Source organism: Echinops telfairi, unplaced genomic scaffold (assembly GCF_000313985.2).
Source record: "Echinops telfairi isolate 266 unplaced genomic scaffold, ASM31398v2 ScPeMD7_23;HRSCAF=83, whole genome shotgun sequence".
Classification (NCBI taxonomy): domain Eukaryota; kingdom Metazoa; phylum Chordata; class Mammalia; order Afrosoricida; family Tenrecidae; genus Echinops; species Echinops telfairi.
This window is the reverse complement of record NW_022103920.1, coordinates 86,238,967-86,263,057: the sequence shown is the minus strand read 5'-3', so window position 1 is coordinate 86,263,057 and position 24,091 is coordinate 86,238,967. Positions and strand designations below refer to the sequence as shown.

At 47.8% G+C, this 24,091-nt stretch overlaps 1 protein-coding gene across 2 annotated transcripts in view; it reads right to left on the bottom strand.

Moving 5' to 3' along the window:
- CREB5 (cAMP responsive element binding protein 5) overlaps window positions 1–24,091 on the bottom strand; it is a 390,923-nt gene that overhangs the window by 16,847 nt on the left and 349,985 nt on the right. For both annotated transcript variants that reach the window (XM_004702744.4, XM_045288877.1), the window contains one exon: window positions 171–494. In XM_004702744.4, the coding sequence (XP_004702801.1) occupies window positions 171–494 (324 nt within the window). The remainder of the gene's footprint in view (window positions 1–170; window positions 495–24,091) is intronic.

The following is a 24,091-nucleotide window of genomic DNA, read 5'->3' as shown; positions in this document are numbered from 1 at the left end:
GGCAGTGTAGGTAACCATTACCTCCTGGGGAATGGGAAGTGCGCCCAAGAGCGCCAGCTAGACCAGTGGGGTCATTGCCGCGAATGCCTTGCCCCTCTGCCCGCCCCCGTCACCCCTCCAGGCTTTATAGTCTACACTGTTAACCCCGAAGAGGAACGAGATCAACCAACCTGTGCTTGGTTGCCGCTGTGCAGGGGTGGGTGTGGCGAGGTCTGGTGATGCGCCGGGTGTGCATGAAGGTGGGAGTGGGAGTGATGATGGGGGTGGTTCTGATGGTGATGGGGTTGAGCATGTGGATGGTGTGCTGGGTGCTGGTGCTGGTGTGGGTAGGGGTGATGGGGTGGGAGGGTCTGGTGCTGATGGGGGTGTGAGTGCATGTGATGGTGTGGCGTCTGGTCTTGCCGGGAGCCCATCATTTCCATCATGTGTCCCATGGTGTTCATATTCCCATTGGACATGGCAGCAGGGTGGTGAGTCAGCGCGGCCTTCAACCTCTGAAACAGAACAAAACAGAAGAAGAGACCACTGAGGTCAGTCATGGGCATGGTCAGGGTTTTGAATCAAAATGACTCATCTTTCCAACTGCATACTGCTGTATGGTATTGTTGTCAGCATTATTTTATGGGGAGGAGAATACTTTTGTGTTGGTTTCATATTTTCTTTTATATTGAGGCAGAGAGGAGAAAGATAGTTAGTCATAAATGTTCATTCAAATGCCACGGCGAATGTTCATACATAGGATCAGATTTTAGGCCTCTAGCCGGAGGTATTTCCTACTATCTGATGGTGATATGATGGCGACATGATGCATGTGATGCCATGTGAATATGACAGCAGATGGAGACTTGTACTGAATGCAAGTCCAAACCCAACATTTTAATACGGTGACACCATGGAACAAAGGGGACCATCAACTTTCATTTGATGGAGCTGTGTGTTTTTATAAAGGTCACAAGAATAAAAGATTTTGCCTCTCACTTAAAGCATGTGGGACACTGAGCTTCTATCAAGGTGATGGGAAGAGTGGTTGGACACATGATGAGCACGCGTAATCTGCTCACTTGTGCAGGTGAAGGTTGTTGCAATGGCAAATGTTATGTTACATGCATATTGACCACAATGGGAATGTTTCATTACAATAAATGCAGATTTTCCAATTCACAAGGTTTCTCTGATGCAAAGATGACACGATTTCACATTTTGAGTTTCAGAAAGAGGACTGGTATTATTTGAGGGCTTCAAATTAGAATTAATAATCCAGTTTTAAGAGGTCCTAGCTATCTTTTAAGGAACCCCGGTGGAGCATCAGTTTAAGCATTAGGCTACTCATGGCAGTAGTTCAAACCCACCAGCCACTCCAAGAGAGAATGATGAGACTGCTCTCAGAAAGACGGGCAGTCCTCGAAACCTTAAAGAACAGGCTCTGTCCTATGGATGGCCTTGATGGCAGGGACTGGGTTAAGTTGGCCATTGGTGGCCATGGTATTTTTCATGGTCCTTCGGCTGATCTGATGGATCTCACACTATTACTCGTTCCTGACTTGGTGAGGAAAGTAGAAAGATCTAGATACTGAACTTCTTCACTTTCTTTAGTGGGTAGGTTCCATCAGTACCCCAAATCTGTTTCGAACACCGAATGCATGAGACCCAGAACATGAAGGGGTCCTCTTAAGTTCTACTTCTCACAGGTTTCCACTGTAACTACTCTTTGATGCTAAAATAGGGTTAACAAGCTATTCTGTGAAGACACCGGAAGTGAGTATTTAAATGTTGCATGCTGTACGGTTGCAGTCACAGCCATTCAACCCTGCCGCGATAGTACATCTCAGACTCTAAACGCATTGCCTTCGAGTCAATGCTGATTCATAGCGACCCCTAGGGGTTTCTGAGACTGCAACTCCTGACAGGAGTAGAAGGCCCAGTTTGTCTCCCTCGGCGCTGCTGGTGGTTTTGAACAGCCGAACAAAGGGATCGCAGACCAAGGTATAACCACCACACCATCAGGGCTCCATATTGTGGCATATAAGCAGCCATATATACTCACAAACACACATGCCTTTTTAACTACCGACCTTGCAATCAGGAGTCCAAAAGTTATATCATATAATTGTCACATATTACGTTTTTTTTTCAACCAGCCATTTAAAAATTGTTTTAAAAATCCTTAGTCCCTGGGTATAAAATTAGGCAGTGGGCCAGATTTTATCCCCTGCTCTAGTTTGCTAACCCTAATCTCAAGAATCATTTGTTAACTCCTTTAGTTCCAGTTTCTACAAAACGGTGTTTTCTTCTGCAGAGACAATTCTCATTGCGCCCCGAGGGGCATTATCAGGGATGAGCGACTAATTGGCAAGCTCACAGGGACTTCATGAATTTTTTTGCCAAGGGGCTCAACATTCTCTCCTGATTGGTGCTCCTGTTTGAACAATGAGAGTGCTGTGTAGTGATGGTGGAGAAAGAGGGATGTATTTAAATCATGATGCAGACAATGATGCTGTAGCCCTGTGCAATATTGATGCTCCCCACCCAGTTAAGGGTAAACTATTGATAAATACCAATCCAATGATTCAAAACTTTTAGGTTAAACATAAAGGGCCTCAACTTGTAAAAAATAAAGGCGGGGGTGGGGCGATGACAGATATCACTTACAATATTTTCTACATCTTGATTCTTGTGGTAGTTTCATAATCTGGTGTCAATTTGAGGATTGGGAGTGAAGGGGTGGCGTCTAGCTTGTTAATCATTGTATAGCCAATGAGGCCTCTCTGTGGGCATGGTCTTCTCCTGTGAATTCTGGGAAATCTGGTTTTTCCTCCTTGGAGGCGGGAGACACTCACTGCTCACTTGCTCACTCCACTGACAAGACAGATGTCACTACGCTGATAGACCTCGTGCCCTGGGAACTGGAGGAGCCATGTGGAGACCCCTGCCAGCGCTGAGATGGCACTCTGGATCCAAAAGACTTTGCACCCTCTGTCCTGTGATCGTCCTGCATTCGGCGTCATTGCATGCACCTCGTGAGTCTAAAGAGGACTTTATAGATTGGACATATGGGCTATGGGCTAATATTGGACTTATGGACTGGATCGGGACTGGGCTGGGACATTTTCTCAATATTCAATTGCTCTCATATATAAACCTCTTTCTTATATACAGATGAGTGTTAATGAGGTTGTTTCTCTAGTCTACCCAGACTAACACAATTCTGTAACCACTGAGGCCCCTTGCCTTCTCTTTTCTGGGCAACAGCAGCTCCTCGGTAGCTCCTGACCCACCAAATGATAACCCTGCTGGAAAGCTTCCCTAGTGCCTGGCAAAGGTTCCACTGCTGCATATTGTGCTTACTACTAGACAGACGAGTGAGCTAACCCTCCTCCTCTCTAGTCCTAGAGATGATTTCATTGTTTTGATAAAACTGTTCATTATAAAAAATTTAAGCAATGCTTAAAAGCACAAAGCAGCCAGCAACACATGAGCCAAATGCATTGTTTACACTTGGTGGGAGAATAGCATTCCAGACATCTCTGCCTAAGGAGACAGAGAGATGGAAGGATAAGCCTAAGAATTTTATAACTGTGGCTAACAAACAAACAACCAAAACCACCACCTTGCATCGGAATATAACAGAAGCACAATCAATGAAAACGGTAGAGCTGTTGGGACTTTAGGTATCTGCCTCTTTACCCTAAGAAGAGTTTTATTTTTTTACCTGAGGTCGCCAAGGTTAACGGGGTGGGAGAGGGGGAACCTTGAAGTGACGATAAAAGATTCTATTGAAATCATGACTATTCGAATCAGTTCATTGAACGGTACTGTTGGACTTGCTCCACTTGTCTTTGGAATTTCATTACTATGAAAGTAAGATAGCTCCACGGCTGAAAAACAGACCTGGCTACTAGAAAGATCATAGGTGAAAAAGTGAGAGTCACCTGTCTGCCCCTCTTCCGGTCCTGTCCCTCAGATGTCACCAGTATGGAGTTTCTCACCGATCTTTAGACACTCCCTAAGCATTTATACGAATACATGTAGACAAGCCTTTTGTTATGACACATGCTTCTCTATCTTGCTTCTTGCTTTCTTTTTGTGGCTTTAACAATGCATCCCAGACGTCTTGTTATATAATAGCAGTCAACACCAGGGGAGCACTCGATAGGTGCCAGTCTTCTCTGCTTTGTACTGTGTCAATCACAGTCTTCAGAACAGCCTGCGGAGGCTAAACAGGAGGCAGAGGCGTTCCTTGCCCAAGTTCACTATGCTGGTGAGGGATGGAGACACGATGTGAAGACAGGCATTCTGTTTCCAGAGCCTGTTCCCTGGACCATGATCCTTCCCAAGCTAGGGAGACGATTCAGGAAGGTGTGCCCTTCACACTTAACCCAGAGCAGGAGTGAAATGTATAAGTATTGTGTTGTGTCTTCCTCGTCCAAAGGAAAGGCAGAAAGGGAAGAACATAGAAAAGTTGACAGGAAGAGTTTGGTCCAATAGAAAGTGTGAGTGTGTGCTTCAGCATTCACCTGGACATCTAGGTATACGCTGTCTGAAATGTGGTGGAGCGGAGAGTGGATGGTGAAAGTGGTCAGGAAGCTCAACGGTTGGCTCAGCACTTTCCCCTTCCCAAACACACATCTGATAGGGTCAACATCTCTCCTCTCCCTGATCCTACATCTTCACTTTTGAGTAAAACCCTTCAGTGTAGAGAAGGGGGCATATGGGAACTCTTTGTGTTATCTATTCTATATCTTTTTAAACACCTGAAATTTCTCTTTTAAAAAAAGCCTAGCAATAAAAATGAAAACAAAACGCCCTAAAGTCTTTCCAATGTTCAGGATATGATGGCCAGAGCCGTTACCGGGGCTACCTGCCCATCCTTACCTTCCCATCAGCCTCTGGCAGGCCACAGAGATGTGCTTTTTGGTTACTACTCCTGCTTGGAAGGTGCTGCCCTTCCTTTAGATAGTTATATTCCCTGCTCTCACCCAGCTCTTGTAGTCAGACAGACAGACAGACAGTCCCAACACAATCATTGCCACCCTTTATTAAATAGTTCAGTTTGTAGTCACGTGACTTTTAGCGAGATTACGGGTTCATTATCTGTCACTAGCCCCAGATGATAAACTTCAGGGGGGGTAGGGACCAGGCTGGGTTTTGCTGTTAAATCCACAGTCCTAGCACCGTGCCCGGCCCACACGGACAGCAACTTCCTCTCTGGGATGAAGAAGGGAAAGAACGAGCTAGGGTTGAGCATGTAGCAATCCCCTCCAGGGCTGCTGCAGGTGGTATTCTGTCTGGGAAGAGGGTCCTATTGCTTAACCGGGTTCAGCAGAGCCAGCAACAGAAGAGCAAATTGTGCAGACAGTTGGGCTGTAAAAATCCTGTCAAAAGAGCTCTCCCTTCCACACCCCGCCTGCCTGCTAAACACAGTAACCACACAGGAAAGAAAGCACAAAGCAACACAAGGAATGCACGCACTGCATTCCACCTTGACATATGCATACATATATAGAAATATATCCATATTTCCCTCTGGGAAAAGAGGTGGCATGGAAAATGGCAAAGCTGCTGAGGAGTGGGTCCCCATCATTGCCCCCGCCGTGCTGCAAGCACCGTCTCCACCTTTAATTAGGAGCAAATGGGGCCTGAGAGAGACAAGCTCCGCACCAGATCTCCATCTCTTCGATAATTAGCTCGTACTGTTTAGGGAAATGACTTGATTGCCTCAAGTCTATTCCTGCATGTGTCACGCCAAGACGAAAATAATAGTAGGGCTTATCACATTCCACTTGGTTATTCATTCAACAAATATTTATTGGACGCCCACTGTGTGCCAGGCACTGGCCTAGGCCTATCATTTGCCCACGATCCAACGGAAATGGGAGATACATAAAACCAAAGCTTTTATAAAAACCATAGAAGAGCGTGCAAGAGAGAAACACACACTTAACTGTGGAAGTGAAGGCTTGTAAGCACTGCTCAGAGAATGCCGGCTTTCTGGGTTGGCATTCACCCTCTAAGCATTTGCTTACAAGATATTGGAAGGAAACATCATAGCTGAAATTGAAATGATTATCAAGCTGCCCTGCCTATGGCACACTTTAAGACATGTGGGGAGGGGGCTTCTCAAAGGCTTAAAGACCCTCGTGCTTCCCTGTATCTTGAAGCCAACAAGGGCCACTCCCCTCTCAATCGCCAGAGGTGGCAGAGACTGCTCTGCGGACGCCCCTCGCTTAGCGACGATAAATGACCGGCAAATGAGTCCAAGCTGTATTTCGCAGAATGAGTTTTCTTTATGAAGCTGATCTGTGTCTTTTTAAAATAACATTCTACCCACTGCCAAGAAAAGGAAAGGGAGCGGGGAAGGAGGGAAATTAATGAGCAAAAGAATATATCTTGTTTTTTCAGTCACAAAACAAAACGCAGGGCTATTCCTGAAGTGTAACTGCAAGGACCAATCCATGCTTCTGCATGCTTTCCATAGCCCGCCCTGCACACGTGTTCATCGGAGAGAGCAAACCAGAGGAGGCAGGGAGGAGGCTGACACATCGCTGGGTTCAGCCACTAAGGGTCATTTCCATTCCATCTGTGTGTTTTACAAGTTCCTTGACCACGGTTCCCAATGGGAGGGCAAGTCTGCTGCCCAGGCACAGGGTCCTGGGAAGAGATCGGCTACCTCATCCCATCCCAGCCCGTACCCCTCCCCATCGGCTCCCTTTGGCATCACAGCCTGGCATTCAAAGCCCAGGTACAAGCACACATCAGTCTCTGTGGTGGGCACATAGCTGCCTGTGAGTGCAAGCACACATCACAGCACACACACACACACACACACACACACACACACACACACACACCCACCCCAAGGCAATTGATCTTCCACGAACAGTTCACTTAGGCCAATTAGAAACATTTGTGGCCCTGTACAAACATGTTCTGTCCATCTTCAGCCGGGCTGATTGCGTTGTATGCCCTGCAGACTCAGGAAGGCCAGCGAAGGGAAGCAGGGCTTGCGATCGAGGAGGGTGGGTGGTAGGGGAGCAGAATGCCTGAACATTCTTTCTAGAAAGGTCTTAATTAAAAACGGCTGCTTGGATCTGATCCAGAGAAGAATGTGATGATATCAAATGCAGCCGCGTCTGGGCTGACCACAAGTCAGAGTATCTACAAACAACTGGCATAGTCCGAATGCGCATTTCCTTTCCAGTGCGAAACCATTGTCATTGCGCCCCCCCCCCCCAAGGCATAGCTGGAAAATGTTTTGTTTTGTTTTGCTTTGTTGGCTCCCTCTCCCTCCTTTCCCTCCCTCCTTCCTTCTTTTCCCCCAAAGTTGGCTGATCAGCAGAGAGGTTCTCTTTACAGGCTCCTCTCTCTCTTTCTCTTTCGCCCTCCTCTTCCTCCTTCCCTCCCTCCCTCCCTCCTGAAAAATCACTGATCAGCTGAGGTTTTCGTTGCAGGCTTCTTAGAGGTCCGAATGATAACTGTTGTTAGACTGCAAGTCACTGCGCGGGGCTCACAGCATCAAGGATTACTGGCTTGTCCTACTTCTCAAAGGATTCAGAAGTCAGATCTCTGAATAAACCAATCACAAAGGACATTGAGCGCCACTCACCTTTCGAGCGATAATTGGATTACAAGAAGCTTCCCAGACTTGAGGAGCATGGTCAGGTGGCCAGGGAGATGGGAAGGGCCGAGAAGGGACAAAGGGTGTCTGTAAGGTGTGAGGTTTACTTTTGTCCACAAAGAAAGTGTTGCACGGCCCAGAGGTGATGCCCCTGGGAATGAATGAGGGACACTGCGATGTGGCCCGTGGATCTTAAAATTCGCATACATTTCGGAATGTGCCTTCAGATAGCTAACCAAAACCCTACCTGGCTTACGCAATTGGAACAAGAACTGCTCTTTTCAAAAGTGTTACATGGCTACTCAGCTCCTGACGCTCCCACATTTTCAGGGCTCCAATGCTTACCGTCACACGACGCACGGTGGGGAAATCTGCACAGATGACTCTAAAGCGGGGCTCTCAACCTGTGGGTCGTGACCCCTTTTGGGGGTCAAACCTACCCTTACACAGAGGTCACCCGATTCATCACAGTAGCAAAATGACAGTGATGAAGTAGCAACGACAATAATGTTATGGTCGGGGGTCACCGCCACATGAGGAGCTGTGTGAAAGGGTCGCGGCATGAGGAAGGTGGAGACCACTGTCTAGAGGGTTAAAGAGCAGTGACGCCTTGGCCTTTTTCATCACCTTGTAGGGTTTGAAAGTTGGGCAATGAATAAGGAGCAGCTCCGGAGGACTGATGCATTTGCATTCTGGTGTTGCTAAGGACGACTGAATGTACCGTGGACTGTTTGGAGAAAGACGGAGTCCTGGTGGCGTAGTAGTTTACAAGTTAACTTACGAACCACAAGGTCAGAGGTTTGAATCCACGGTCACTCCTCAGGAGAAAGATGAGGCTTTCTACTCCTGCAAAGAGTTACAGTCCAGGAACCTCACGGGGGCAGCTCTACCTTGTCCTATAGAATCACTGTGAGTCAGAAACCACTCAGTGGCATGAGTTGAGTTTTAGAAGCAGGAACAAACCTGTCGTGAAGAACGTTCAGCCTGCGTGCTCCCTAGAAGCACAGAGGCCAGGGCTTCATCTCTTGTCCTCTGGACCTGTTATCAGGAGGAGGCAATCTCTGCAGAAGGACATCATGCTGGGTGAAGTAGAGTGTCAGAAAGAAACAGGGGGACCCAGAGGTTGCAGCGAGGGCTCAAATGGGAGTGACTGTGAGGGTGGCACAGGACAGGGCAGTGTTCCCTTCGGTTGTGTGGAGGCTGGCTCTGAGTCGTAACCGACCTGACAGCATCGGTCTACACAGCATGTTCTGGATGTTGTTTGTGACAGTACTTCAAACAAGCTTACCAGATAAGCGAGGGGAGGGGTGGTGGATGGGAGGAGCTAGCAGGGGGAAAAACTTCCTATCACTTATCACGTTATGTAACTAAAAGCTATTAGTTCTGCAGTTATTACACGTAATAGAATTAGTAATAAACACACAGGAATCATTAAAAGCCACTGCACGCATTTGAATCCACTGGAAGACAGCTCAAGGAAGTCTGACTAATGCAATAGAAACCTGAAAAAGTGGGACTCTGGGAGTTTTAGTGCAAGAGGCTCTTCAATGGGGCAAAAGAAGCCCTGGGGTCGCTGTGGGGTGAGCACTGCACGGCCAGCCGCAAGCTCGGGGGTTCAAACCCATCAGCTGCCCCGAGGGAGAAAGATGAAAGCTGTCTGCTCCTGTAAAGGTTTGCCCTCACAGAAACCCCGCGGAGCAGTTCTGCTCTGTCTCATGAACTGTTGTTCTGAGCTAGAATCCACTCCAAGGCGGTGGCTGGCGGGCAGGAGGAAGCAAGCAGCTTGTGATGGAGAGCGAAATGCACGGTGGGAATGTGAGTTGTCTAGATGCACCTGCAGAAGGGCCAGGAGGTTTACGCCCATAAAGATTACAGCCCAGAGCAGCATGGGGTTACCGTCAGCCAGCGTCTACTCAACAGCAATGGCTTGACATGCCAGGGGCACCGAGAGGCCCGCGTTCACTTCCCATGGTCTGCTTGTGGGTGTAACTTCATACGTGAGGCGATGCAGCCCCATGTGCTAGGTGATGATTAAAAAGTGCAAACACAGCCCAGAGACAAATCTAAATCATACGTGAATGACAGTGCCGCCAGAGGGCGCCTTCCATGCAAGCTTGTGACATGAAGGGTGAGTGAGGGCAGTTCATTCAATTGTTCGATTTCAGATGTCACTGCACTCTCCCGGGCCGCTTCCACCCCACGGCTGTCTCGTAGGACTCCCCAGGATGGCGAGGGCTTCAAGACACTGTGTGACGGGACAACACTGCTGTTCGGAGGGCCCGTCTCAGTCGATTTGCTATTGTTGTTGGCTGCCCTCTTGTCCTTTCTAACTCTTGGGGACCCCATGTGAGAGAGCAAAATGGCCGCCAAGGGTTTTGTGGCCATCTTCCTGGAAGAAGAGTTCCAGGGCTTTCTTCGTGGCTGGGTAGGTTTGAACCACCAACTTTTTGTCTTTTAGAACAAGTGCCGAACTGTCATGCGACCAGTGTGCCTCGAGAAGTCCCACCGCCATAATCGACCTCACAAATGGAAACAGGGCTCTAAGCTCCCTAATCTGGGAGAGAACACATTGGCGTTGAAGTCTGTCAAGTGGGAGGAATCCATTTGGGAAATGAGTTGTGTGCTGACGAGTTACTGTCGTGGAGTTGAGAAGACTCAGAGCAGGAAGCCTGGACTTCAGAGCTTGGCTCAGCCATCTCAGGTGATCATAGAACCCCCTGACTTCACATTCCTCCTCTAGGAAGGGGGGACACTCAGACTGGCCATGTCTCTTTTATATGGTCCTGGTGCCGAAGCCCTGCTGGGGCTGGGGGCTGGCTGCTGGGTTGGTAACTGCAAGGCTGGTGGTTCCAATGCACCAGCTGCTCCATGGGTAAGGTGACCAGATTTTAACATTGGTAAAGCGGGACAAAAGCGGGACACCATTGATAAAACTCACATCCTGGCGAAATAACCACACGGCAGCAGCCGCAAACCGTATACCCTAGCTTGTCGTGTATTCTTTCCAACTATCGGGAGTTTTTTAAAACACCGTGGGATGCAAAGAAAACTTAAAAATCGGGACTGTCCCGCCAAAAGCGGGACATCTGTTCACCTTATCCATGGGAGAGAGAAAAAGGAGGCTGTCTGCCCCCATGAAGATTCACAGGCAAGAAAACCCTATCAAGGGTCGCTGCGTGTCGGAGCAAATTCAATGACAGTGGGTGTTGGTTTGGGGTGCTAATAATATTAAGGAATAAGGATAAGGAATTGTCGAATCATAAACCTAGATAAACTAATTAGTGGCACAGAGTGGAGGCACATTGTGTGCGTGGATGGGCCCCCCAAAACAAACTGAGCTCACTGTTATTGGGTCAATGTTGACCTTTTAGGACAGGGTAAAACTTCCCCTTGTGGGTTTCAACACTGTAATTCTTCACAAGTATAGAAACCTTATAGTTAACAGCCCAGTGTGCAACCACTACCCCACAGGGATCCCATGGAGTGGGGCAGGAGGGCTAATATCACCTTCTCTACCCTGTAAACAGTTACAGTCTGGGAAACCCACAGGGGCAGCTCTACTCTGATCTGTGGGGTCGCTGTGAGTCAGAGCTCACTTGAGAGCAATGAGTTTGGTTTGGGTTTTTGATGAAACATAAGAAAATGAGCGATTAAAGATTTTTTTCATGGCATTAAACTATGCTTGTTTTATTTAAAAAATTAAAATAAAAGCAAATCAAAGCTGGTCCCTTCTAACAGGAGACTGACTGCTAGGAACACTAGACATTGTCTGAGAATTACTAATATTTCCTGATGATGATACAGTGTCAGCACTGTAGATCAAATAATAAAGGCTAAAAAGATCCATTTTTAAGTCCATGCCAGGTTCTTAGTATTTGTCTCAGGGAACTTGCATGACCTGTAAGATACAAGTGCCCTTCTATGATGGATTGAACTGTGTCCCCTAAAGTGATATGCTGGAGTCTGAACTCCTATACCTGAGCCTGTGTGACCTTATTTGGAAGTAGGAATTGTCTTTCTTTTTTCAGTTGAATTTTAGCAGGTTTATTGATATGTAATTAACATGTCATACAATTCAATGGTTTAAACATAATAAAAGAAATCATACAATCAGATCCTAAATGAGCTCTTGGCAGGCTAGCGTCAAGAAACGGATCTAAGAAGAGAGATTTAATGGAAGCCAGTACAGAATCTTATGCTTGGTTAAAAAACAAAACAAGCCAAAACCTCTACTGCCCAAAGACAATGTAAGGGTGATGTAGCCTGGTAATCACACACACACACTCACGAATCCAGAAGGGTGCAGGGGTGTATTTGCTTTTGTAAAGCGTCATTATACAATGCAGGCCTCAGAACGGCTGATGTGATTTCTCAGCTGCACCAATAAAACTAGATTAGAGAACTGAGAGAAAGAGCTGAGAGTCCTGATCTCCTCCATACAGGCTGCCCCGTGTGCTATTCCAGTCCACGCCGCTCCCTTATTGCATTGCACCCTGCACCCTGCACTACCACCACCCCCGCCACACACAAAGATAATGTGACATCCCTGCTAATGGACGCAGCACGCCCTCTAAGGAAGTATCTCGATTCCCACTGATGGACGTGCACACTGTATCCAATTCCCCCTGGACTGTGTTGCCCCGACCACCCTTATATTTACACTCTTTGGCATATGTGTCTGATTATTTCTAAAGCACAGCCATTACTATTTTGATGATTTTATTATCTGATTAAATGATCCCTCCAGGTGGGTCAACTTCTGGACAGATGGCGGTGGCAGTAGAGTGTGGGGGTGGGGGGAGAGGGTGTGGAATAGGGGTTAGGAGTCTATGGCATAGGTTACTAGTTGGGCTACTAACCATGAGGTCAGCAGTTTGAACCCACCAGCTGCTCCAGAGAAGAAAAACATGGCTTTCTACTCCTCGTAAACATTGATAGCCTCAGAAACCCACAGGGGCAATTCAGCTCTGTCCTACTGAGTGGCCATGAATCAGAACCGACTCCATGACAATGCACGGTCCTTGGGTAGCACAGGAGATGGCTGCTCAGCCATGAACTCAAAGGTTAGTGGGTTGAACCCACTCAGAGGTGACTTAGGAACAAGCCCTGGTGATCTTCTTCCCAAAGGTATTATACCTTGAAAATGCATGCAGTGCAATTTGACTTGGCAACACAAGGGGCCACCCTGTGGGTGCACATGGTGTGGTTTTGATGAAGGGAGATAGAGGAATTGACCAGGAGAGAGGGGACCACCTGCTGACAATCTGTTTTCATTCAAGCATCCTTTCTTGGGACTCATTTTCTTGTTCATCCAAAGTGCCCCTGACCAGGGAAGACAGTTTTAGGATCTCTTGTACCTTCAGGTCACCGAGCTCCCTAAGCACTCTGGGAAGACCCGAGGCCCTGATTGGGCCCAGGCAGATACTGCATCCTCCTGGCTGGTGGCCCTGGCTTTCTAAAAGTGCTGAATGCACAGCTTCATATAAACATTTGTTGATTGCCTCCCTGCCTGCCTGCCTGCCTGCCGCCTGCTAGTCTCTAGGAGGGGTGTCTAACCACGTCATGTCTTTGAAGCCGTGGCCTATAATTTTCTCCCCAGAAAGAACACCTTCTGGTGGTGATTGCAGGGAGAATAATGCTCTTTGTCTTGCGAGCACACACTCCCTAAAAACCCAGCACCTGCAAGTCTGGGTCATTTTAGGCGAGGGCTTATTTCCAAGCTTTTCTATAAGAAGAGAGTTGTATGCGAGGGGGGAAAAAGGTAATCCCTTGTTATTTTATTTTGGCCAAGCGGTGCTGACCTTTTGGGGTTACCAGTCTAGCACTTTTAACAACCAGGGCTCCTCCCATCCGAAACCCAGACTGCAGCCTATGTTGGAAAAATACATAGGAAACATGGGACTGTGCGTTTATAACTCACGGTGGAAAACCCATGCTAAACGCAGCATCGAGGCTGGGATTTTAATTGCACAAAAGTCAGGAAATTCTGAGTTCAAGCTCCTACAGCAATCTCCACATGTGCATCTCAGGGCCTCGCCTGAGTGGGGTGAGCTAATTATTTGGCAAAAAGTGGTGCGATGAATCGTGATGGAAAGGATTTCTCTTCAGCGCCATGTTTCCCTTTCCCCAAGCAAGCTGGCGAGGAAGCAACCTCAGCTATGCAAAGTGTCCCCCTTTGAGTGTACAGCAGCCTTGGGCGTGTGCACGGTGATCGCTGTGGGGGGACAGCCGCTCCAGGGCCTGCGGCAGGAGGCTCAGGAGCCTGGTCCAGGACTGGCAGTAAGTAGACTGTTTGGGTGGAGCAGGGAGTCACCACCACATCATTTGGCTCTCAGAGGATTGCTACCCACGTCCTTCTGAGGACAGCTGTGGTGAGTGGGCACAATCCCCCACTGCCCACCAGATCTTTCTCCAGAGGCCATCTCTCAATAATACAGATACCCCACCTTCTGACGGAGTAGAACTGTCCAATACAGTTTCCAACACTATAATCTTTATAGAGGCAGACTGTCCATCACGTCTTTTTTATCCCCATGAGGTGACTGTGGGGTCAAACATTGACCTTTAGGTTAACAAAACTCCCAAGCCTCCCTGCTATCGAGTGGGGTTCCAACTCATCGTGACCCAAAAGGACAGGGTAGAATCATCCATTTGGGTTGCTGAGACTGGAGCAGGAAGCCTCATCTTTCTCCCATGGTGCAGTTGGTGGGTTAGAACTGCTGACCTTGTGGTTAGAAGCATGATCTGTAACTCCGAGCACTAATCCACTGTGCCAGCAGGGCTACTTCCATCACAGTACAGTCTTTAGTATTTTAGGCCAGAGACAGTTTGGAGAATAAAGCTATGTGTGTGGGGATGCTAGAAAAAAACATAAATCTTTTCTTTCTTTCTCTGTAAGTCTACAATTAAAGCATTTCAAAGAGGAACTGGCTATAGTCTTTTGAAGCATCAGATCACTTGTGTGTGGATAATAGTTCACACTTTAAGGGAAGCTTCTGGGTTCTGAGCAAGAAGATGACACATGGAGCATTTCCACCCCCACAATGAGTGGATGAGCATCTGAACCCCACTAGGCCTCACCTGCCTTTCAGACATTCTGCCCATCACCAGGCAGTGAACAATATGGAGCCTTCTATCCTCATTTCTCATTGCAGGGTTTTCTCTCCAGCACTGACCCCGACGATCCAAAGACACAAACCTTATTAAGCTTTCCCCTTGGCCTCCCCATTTCAGTTTCCTCCATGGTGTACAGTTCCATAAAGCCGAGGTTTATATCTATGATTTTACTGCCTCCAACACAAGTAATGGGGGTGGCGGGGCGAGGAGTGTGGAGCCATCTCTTTAAATCACATTGTCACAACTGAGCGCCATTCTAAAAATGCCAAGCAGAAAGCTTTCCGGATGATTTATTCATTGAAAGTGGCCTCTCTAAGAATTTATCTTCTAACAAGCTTAAGATATCATTTTTATGATCTTTTCTAGTTCAAGCGAATTCTTTTCTGACTCCACACTCCACTTAAACTGCTCACCAGAGACTGACAATAATAGAGTTGCTAGCCTGACATCAGTTCCTTCCTTCTAGAGAAGGCAAAACCTTTTGCAGATATTCAGCCAAGGAAGTAGACGACAGTCAAGTTGATGCCTACCTTGTGGAGATATGGGGAATTTCTGGAAAGAAATGTTAGGTCACCTGCATGGGAGTCAGTGAAGAAAAGGGATTGGAACCTCAGGGTTGGTCCCTAGGTGATGCAAATTACATACTGGGCTAATTACCGCAAGGTTGGAGGTTCAAGTCCACTCAGATGCACCCCTGAAGACGTAGTGATTTATTTTCAAAAAATTAGCCTTTGAAAACCCTGTGGAGCACAGTTCTATTCTGACACGTGTGCAGTGGCCGTACGTTGGCATTGACTTGAGGGCAACTTTCTTTGGGGGTCGACACTACTTGGCCTGGAAAGCTCCTTCTTAGAACTCAGTGGGGTCAGCGCGAAGGAAGGAGAGAAGCAAGACAGGAAAAGAGAAGGCAATGGGGAGCGAGACAGCTAGCGACCAAGCAGGCTAGCACGAGCTGGGAACAGAAAACAAACACCACGGAAGTCTCTGATATCTTTAATTTAGGAGTCTCATATGATAAGGCAGAAGACTGTGGGAAATGAGAAGTGACTACCTGATGAGTCAAGGTATCCCACGCTCAGAACAAGCTCAATTCCCTATTTTGGTGAATTGGCCACTTCACCCTCGTTTCCAGGTAGATTCGTCCCCCCTGGTTGGTTCCTTTCACGGCAGGCCAACAAGAGAGCCTGCATGTGGGCTGGCGAGGAAGGAAGCAATTCCATCCTTTCACATTGTTTTTCTTTCTTCTTCTTCTCCTTCTCCTCCTCCTCCTCCTCCTCCTCCTCCTTCTTCTCCTTCTTCTTCGTGAATAACACCTATAGAGACGTCTTCCCACTTCTTTAAGGTTCTCAAGCCATGCGTGGTTAACCAGAGGCGAACACTATGGTTAACCAACTTGTCAACCAGGAAGCCAAGTGGAAACAGTGATGGCAGTTTCCCGGGATGGGAGGCCACTCTCCCGGTGACACGTTCTGACCGGCATTCGGCAGGATTTCCATGAGGCATCGTGTTTAAAGGGCGTCTCTGGGCTGCAGAGCTCCCGCAGGTGAAGGCTGGCACAGCAGAGAGATGCTTGCTGGTTGTCCTGGAGGATGCAGTAGAGGTTGCAGTGTTGGGGTTGATGGAACCACTCTCTCCAGGATGTCCACACAGTGTGAACTCACCACTCAGTTCCGGTGTAACAAGCTGGGCCGACACCATCCGAGGGAGAGTCTTTTTAAAGTCGAAGATGGATTGTTTACCTTGGTATCACTTCAGTGCCTGCTATTTCTTTTTCTAAAAAAATTATTTATTTTTTCTTCCTTTTCCTTTTCTCCATAATTTCCCTTGATTTCCTCCCAATACCCACTCACAAGGGAAAATCCATATCATTATTAAACTTCCTTGGTGGGCCACCATAGACCAGTGGTTCTCAACCTTCCTAATGCCTCAACCTTTTAATACAGTTCTTTATGTTGTGGTAACACCCCAACCATAAAATTATTTTCGTTGCTACTTCATCACTGTCATTTTCTGCTGTGATGAGTTGGTCAACTCCTGTGAAAGGGTCTTTGACCCCCAAGGGGTCCCGACCCACAGGTTGAGAACCGCTGCCATCGACTGCATGGCTTGCCAAAGAGGACACCCGCCCACAGGGACAGTTGTGCAAAAAAAAAAACCAACAACCCAAAAAAACTCTTTTTCTTTTTTTAATTCACTGATTTTATTTGGACTGTTTTGTATCTCAAAGTCCTTCCTGCAACTAGAGAGGGCATATGCGAACATTCAATTTTCCCCACCTTTTAAACTCTTTAAGGACACATTTTATGGAGCCTGAGAGAGTATCTTACTTTGACAGAAGGATCTGGATCTCCTTGGACATCTAGAGCATGTCATGTTTATCTTTTAACACCCAGCAGAGCTTCTAGCGCATTTGTTTGCACATCATATTTTGTTAATAAAAGATTACTCACTGCTATCCAGCCAATCCCAACTCAGAGAGACCCTAAGGTCAGGGTAGAACTGCCTCTGTGGGTTTCTGAGGCTGTAACTCTTTATGGGTGGAGAAAGCCTTGTCTTTTTCCCACAGACAGGCTGGTGGTTTCAAACTGCTGACCCTGTAGTCAGTGGTCCAAAAAATAACCCTAGGGCAACCAAATTTTAACCACATTTAATGGTGGAGGTGATGGAGTTGAAAGGGAAAACCTGGAAGAGAACATAGGAGCCGATGCCCAGAAATTTAACTTCAATTAAACTTAAATTCACTGCCTTCAAGCTAAAATTTGATTTAAAAATAAATCAATATAGAGTATACTTTTCTGCCATCAGTTCCAACTATTTCTCCTAAGCAACAAAATGTAACAAAAAGTCTTCAAAGCAGATTTCAGCAAAAGAAATACATCAAAGTTTGCCTCGATTCATTCTATTCACAATATTAAACGACATCTGGTCCATAGCATTCCTTCCATGCATATTCTTGGCTAGAAGGCTGCCGAGAGGTGGACAGAGAGAGAGGATGGAACCCGGCTGGCGGGGTGGGGGTGGGGAGTGGGAGGGGCAGTCCTCATTCTTTAAAGACTTTTTCTTCCATCACTTCCATTAAAAATATTAACCGCCTCCAGTTTTTTTCATTTAAGGAGTGTGTGTGTCCTCTCAGGAGTGTGTGCTGATGGTTAATGCTGGTCACACTGGTCCATTCACTCTCATCGCAATCTGCTTTCTGAACCAACAGCTGCACTTCTCTTGGAATCCTAATTAGATACCTTGGTTCCATGGGCAGAGATGGTAAGCCTTCGAATGCAACTCTTCCATGCTCTCTCCTTAGATTTCAACCCTGAAATAGTGTCCAGATTTCTGTCACATCAGTTGTAAATGAATTGAGTATATTATCAAAATAATGCCACAACTGAGAATCTTTGGCCCAGGGCTGTTAAGCATGGTGCTGCTCAAGGACGAAGGCATGCTGGTAAGGGCCCGGAGATGGGACTGGGAGATGTGATGTGTTGCGGCGCTGAACGGCTAAATGACGCTGACTAAATGACACTGACTACCCAGGCGAGGATCAAAAACCCTCAGAGAAGCAATGGGAAAATAGCACCCACGAACGTTCACAAATCACCTGGACTGATGTAGCCAGTGCATTAAATATGTCACAGATTGAGAGGTAATGTTGTTGTGAGTCTAAAGGCTGGTTCCAGGAGTGTCTGGAAGACGTTGGATGTGAACACAAGCACAATGAGGTGCTCGTGTCTGCAGCATCATCTATAGGTGGGTCCTGTTTATGCTGAGAAAGCAGGTTGTCAGGACAACGAAGTGAAAGACTTCGAATGAAATATAGAGTCCTCCTCTGTGTATTAGGAAAATGAGTGAGGATTCCATTTTAGGGTGATTTAACATGTCAGATGCACATCTGAGATTTCTGCAATCCGTGCTGCCAAAATACATGCCAATTCAGAAATGCACATGAGTTAAACTTGCCGAATCTTCCATTCCTGTATGCCCATGCTCTTGGGGAGCTCCGGTGATATACAGCTTTGGGCTTTGATGAGTTAAGACTGGTCATTAAATGTTCCATGACATTCTTTTTTAACCAGAGAGAGCATTTTAACTTGGCTCCACTTCAGCTAGGGTAATGGCAGCTTCCCACCCAAAGATTCCTTCTACCGTGCCAAATGGCAAACACTTGCTCATTTCCTCCTGTAGAATAAGGATCATGCAGGTTGACTTGCTGCACATGGCCGTCCTTCCATCTGACTTCCCTGGTGCTTGGCATGGGCAAAGTTGTTCATTCTTTCAACACATGTTTACTGCACACTTATTCTGCCCCCAGGAAGAGATGGCAGTACAAAGATCCTGCCCCTTTCCAAAGTGTGGAATCTGGTAGATTCAGTACACGCAGAGTAAAGAGGATCAAGGTTAGAATACTTTAACTTGCATTTAACTGGAACTGCTGGTGCCATACAGAGCCCTGTTGGTGGTATTGGGTAAGTGTTGGACTGATAACTGCAAGATCAGTGGTTCAAAACCACCAGCTGCTCCTTGGGAGAAAGGTGAGACTGTCAGGTTCCATAAACATGTGCAGCTCAGAAACCCTACACAGGGTCACTGTGGATCATATATGAATGTTTGGTGCTTGGGGCACCAGAAAGTTTAGATTGTGGCATAGACAATATATGCAGGTAACCCTAGATTTTAATGTTAGTCACTTCTTAGCCCAGTGGCTCTTAACCTAGGACACTTGGTTTACCCACCAAGAGACTTTTAATTGTATGGGGAGATATATTTGGTGTGGCAATTTGCAGGATTGGAGAATTTCTACTTCCCCCTAGTGAGTAGAGACTAAGGACACGGCTAAGCACCCTACAACGTACGTGCCCGCGTCCTACAGCAAAGTGATCCTGTCCAGATGCTTTTAAGGCTAAGGTGGAAGAATCCAAACTATGACTCAGTGTGGCGTTTACCTATGAGACATTTATTTTCTCTGAAGGAAGCACCCTAGGGCCACTGTGACAAGGGTATGACTCAGGTACTCACTGCCATTGAGTTGATCCCAGCACACAGTGGCCTACAGGGCAGAGTAGAACTACCCGGTGGATTTCTGAGAGTGAAAATCTTTACAGGAGTAGAAAGCCTCATCTCTCTCTCAAAGAGCAGCTGCTGGCTTCTAACTACTGACCACCCTGTCAGCAGCCCAGCTTGAAACCCACTACAGCACCAGAGCTCCATGGGTATTAAAGAGACCGACCGACCAACCAACCAACCAACCAACCAACCAACCAACCAACCAACCAACCAAACTCACTGCTATCCAGTCAAGGACAACTCATAGCGACATAAGCATCAGCTCAATCAAAACCCAACGAAATAACCACAAAATGCCTTGAACACATCCCCTTACAGTCGCGACTGACATTCATCCATCTGTTCTGTGGCTCCCAGAATGGTGCCACTACCAATAGCATGAATAATTTAGCTTTAACAGGTTAGAGCATTTTCAAGCCCACTGGGCTCATGCCTATTGTATCAGAGGCTGAGAATCAGTGAAATTAAACTGCCGTCCATGCTCTGAGGAGGATTAGAATCCACGCCTCCTGACTGTGGCCCAGGGTTCCCCTAATCCTCCAGGACTCCACCAGGTACTTCGTGAACATTACCTGAGATCCGGAGGTGCCCTCTGAAAATGCTCACAACCCAAGAGCTGTGTATTCTCTGGGGCACATTGCATCGCTATTTCTGAGGCTAGACCACTTCTTCTCAGAAACCATGGTGGCAGTGCCAGCCAATGGGAGCCACTGTGAGATAGGAGCCTGCAGGGCAGAGTTGGTTAAACCTGCAGCCATTTGCATCTCCTCAGCTGTAGAACATGCTCTCCTGGAGGGGTGTGCCACCCCCTCCCTGGCATCGGCATTGGAGGTGAGGGTGGAGACACGGGGTCACCTGAAGATGCCTCAAAGGCAGGGACCCAGGGCCTCACCATCCTTCCTTTACCACCGGGAGCGGGGCATGTTGCCCAGCCTTCTTCTGGCTTTGTAAAATAGCTCTGGGTCATATTCTGTTATCCACTTCCCACTCAGTGAAGGTCTTTGAGAGGGATTTTGAGAAGCTGCAGGAAGGTTTGCATAGGAAGCATGGTCAGTAGGCTAGACCCCACTTGCCTGGAAAGTTGTAACAATGGTAAACCCTGACATAAGCACCCCATCGGACACTTCTTCTGCTCCCAGATAATCCCCGAATGTAGAGACACCAATCATGTTTTCACAAACTTTTTTCAATCCATCAGCTTGACATTTATTTAGTCATTAAGGCCGGCCAGATTTTACCCCACGCAGACTTCTGTCTATACAGACTTTCAAGCGGTGCCTGGGAAAGGCCCAAACAAAATGTCCACACAGTTTCCCTTTACCTCCGTTCACCTCATTCAGCCCTTTAAGCCATAGGCTGTATCAAAGCAGTATTTTAAGTTTGAAGTTTCTGTTTCTTAGTACTGGATCCTTAAAAGGACTGGAGAAAAAGGCGAGTATAACGGGCTGTAAAGGCCTTTCTGACATTCTCTTTGAAGCTACAACCGGTGATCTCCCTGACACTGCACACCACAACCACAAAAACGGGAACAATGTCTAAGCCTAGTGAGAGCTGTGTGTGCGTGAGTTTCTGTGAGAGGATATGTGTGGAAGCTATATGACAGTGTCAGAATGTGTTTGAGACTATGTCTGCGTGTGAAAATGGGAGCGTGTGTGTGTGTGTGTGTGTGTGTGTGTGTGTGTGTGTGTGTGTGTGTGTGGGGGGAGCCTGAGTGTGTGTGTGTGTGTGTCTAAGTGTGTATGGGAAGCCTCAGAGTGTGAGTTTGTGTGAGAGGGGATGTGTGTGACAGCCTGTGAGTATGTCAATGTGAACATGCGTGTGTCTAGGTGTGAGAGTATGGCTGCTAGTGTACTCGAGAGTGGGTGTGAGTGTGTGGAAATGGGTCTGTGACAGAGTGGGAATATGGATGTGTGTGTGTTAAGTGTCTGGGGGAGAGTGGGTGTGAGTGTGCGTGAAGGTCTGTGTGAGTATGTGTCTGTGTGTGTATAAGTGTCTGGGGGAGGGTGTGTGGGAGGGTGTGGAAATGTGTCCACGAGAGTGTGTGAGTATGTGTCTGTGTGTGTCTAAGTGTGTGGGGGAGGGTGAGTGTGAGGAAATGTGTCCTCAGGGTGTGTGAGCATGTGTGAATATGTGTGCATGTGTGAAAGTGGATGGGGGAGGGAGTGTGTGCGTGTGTGCAGATGGAGAAAGGGGAAGGGGGGGAATAGGAGGTGGGCCCTAGAAGTGATGCAGACGTCGGCTCTGTGGTTTTCCTCTAGCCCTTCAAGCAGGCTCACTGCCGGGCTTGCTGACTTCCGTGCCATGAAGTTCAAGTGCCCTCTTCAGCACAGCCAGTTTCAGACAGTTCCACAGAGGCGTGGCTGTCCTGCAGCGTCGCAAGCACAAGATGTTACACTGTTGGTTCAGAGTCACTTTCATTCCTCTCTCCCGTCACCCATCCACACCCCCACACCCTGAAGAAGCTGTGGGATCCTCAGGGGCCTAGCACAGCCAGCCCGGAACCTGCCAGTGGGATCACAGACTCACACTAGTGGACATTCAACCTTCCTCATGCCGCGACCCTCTAATGCAGTTCGTGTGGTGGTGACCCCCAACCATAACATTATGTTCGTTGCTACTTCATCACTGTCATTTTGCTACAGTTATGAATTGGGTGATCTTGGTGAAAGGGTCATTTGACCCCCAAAGGGGTCACGACCATAGGTTGAGAACCGTATCTGTAGGGTAAGAAGGCATTCAAGGCTTTATAAGGAGCAAGCTCCCCTTTGTGCCTGACAGTGGTCATGTTCCAAGTTTATCTACAGCATGGTGCTTACCCAAAGAGCCTGTTCTTCCGAACACCACCACCCAAAAGCCGTGACTTTATGCCGTCTCCAAGCAGTGTCACGCACGGGTTATAGATGAAGGTTTCGTCCCATGGAGGCTATAGAGCACCTATCTAAAACTCCAAACCTAAACCACTGCTACTGAGTCAATTCTGACTCAACAGAACAGAGCAGATGTGCCGCATAGGGTTCCAGCACGGCACATCTTTGCAGAAGCAAACCGCCAGCCACATCTCTCCTCCACAGAAGGGCTAATGCCTATGTAACGCTGACCTTTCCGTTAGGAGTCAAGTGCCCTGAGCTTGTGTCACCAGGGCTTCTCGAAGCACCTTTCTGCTAGAAAAGCAGCTCCTTCTACAAGTGCACGTGTTTGGAAACCTGTGAACCAGACAGACCCAGTACATATCTGCTGCGGCGGCCCTGGGGGAGGTGAGTGGTTCAGGCACACAGCAGCTAACATTAGCAGTGAGTCCACCCAAAGGCGCCCTGGAATAAAGGCCTGGCAATCTATTTCCAAAACAACAACAATAACAAAGAACCACTGTAAACCCCCATGGAGTCCAGGGGACACACACCGGTAGCCTTAAGTCAGAGTTGACTGGCCAGGGCCCTCTGTGACCAGTTCGGATCGATCCCTGTCGGACGATGTGCAGATCAGAACACAGGGCAGCATCCTAAAATGAAAGCCCTTCTGCGAGAATCAGGGTTATGCTGGGGCACACAGCCCGATGTTTCTCCGCGGGGTGAACCCACCCGAGCCCCACCCACAGACCAAAAGGACACAGAAAGGCCTGATGGCGCTGACACTTCAGCCTGATGCTCTTTACTTTCCTGACGATGAGAAACTGCACTGAGAACCAGCAGAAAACTCGGACCAGGAGAGCAAGCCAGTCTCAGTGCCGCTGAGTCGCCGTGGACGGGATAGAAAGCCATCTTTCCCCTGCGGTGAGGTGGGCGGTTTCGACCGCAGACTTTGGGGTTCGCAGCACCTCACACAACTACCTACCCCACTATACCACCAGGGCTCCGTGAACCCTGAACCGCTGCCTTACACGGCACAGACATTTCCACCAGGCTGCACAATGCTGGTGAACCATCTGAAAGAGAAGTCTATAAAGACCCAATGCCCTTACTTCCTTGTGAGGTACTCCGGAGTCCACTTTGACTTGTAGCTATTTGGAGTCGTGGTGACCCCGTGTGACCCAGTAGAACTGCCCTAGAATTTTCCTTGGCGGTCATCATTCCAGCAGGAGCCCTGCTAGTGGAGGGGGTTCACATTGGGCTGCCACCCGCAAGGCCAGTCGTTGGGAACCACCAGCCACCCTAAGGGAGAAAGATGAGGCTTTCCATTTACCCCAAACAATTATGACAGTCTTGGAAACCCGTGGAGGCAGTTCTACCCTGTCCCATAAGGTTGCCACGAGTGAGAATGGACAGGATGGCAGGGGGTTCACATTGGGCTGCCACCCGCAAGGCC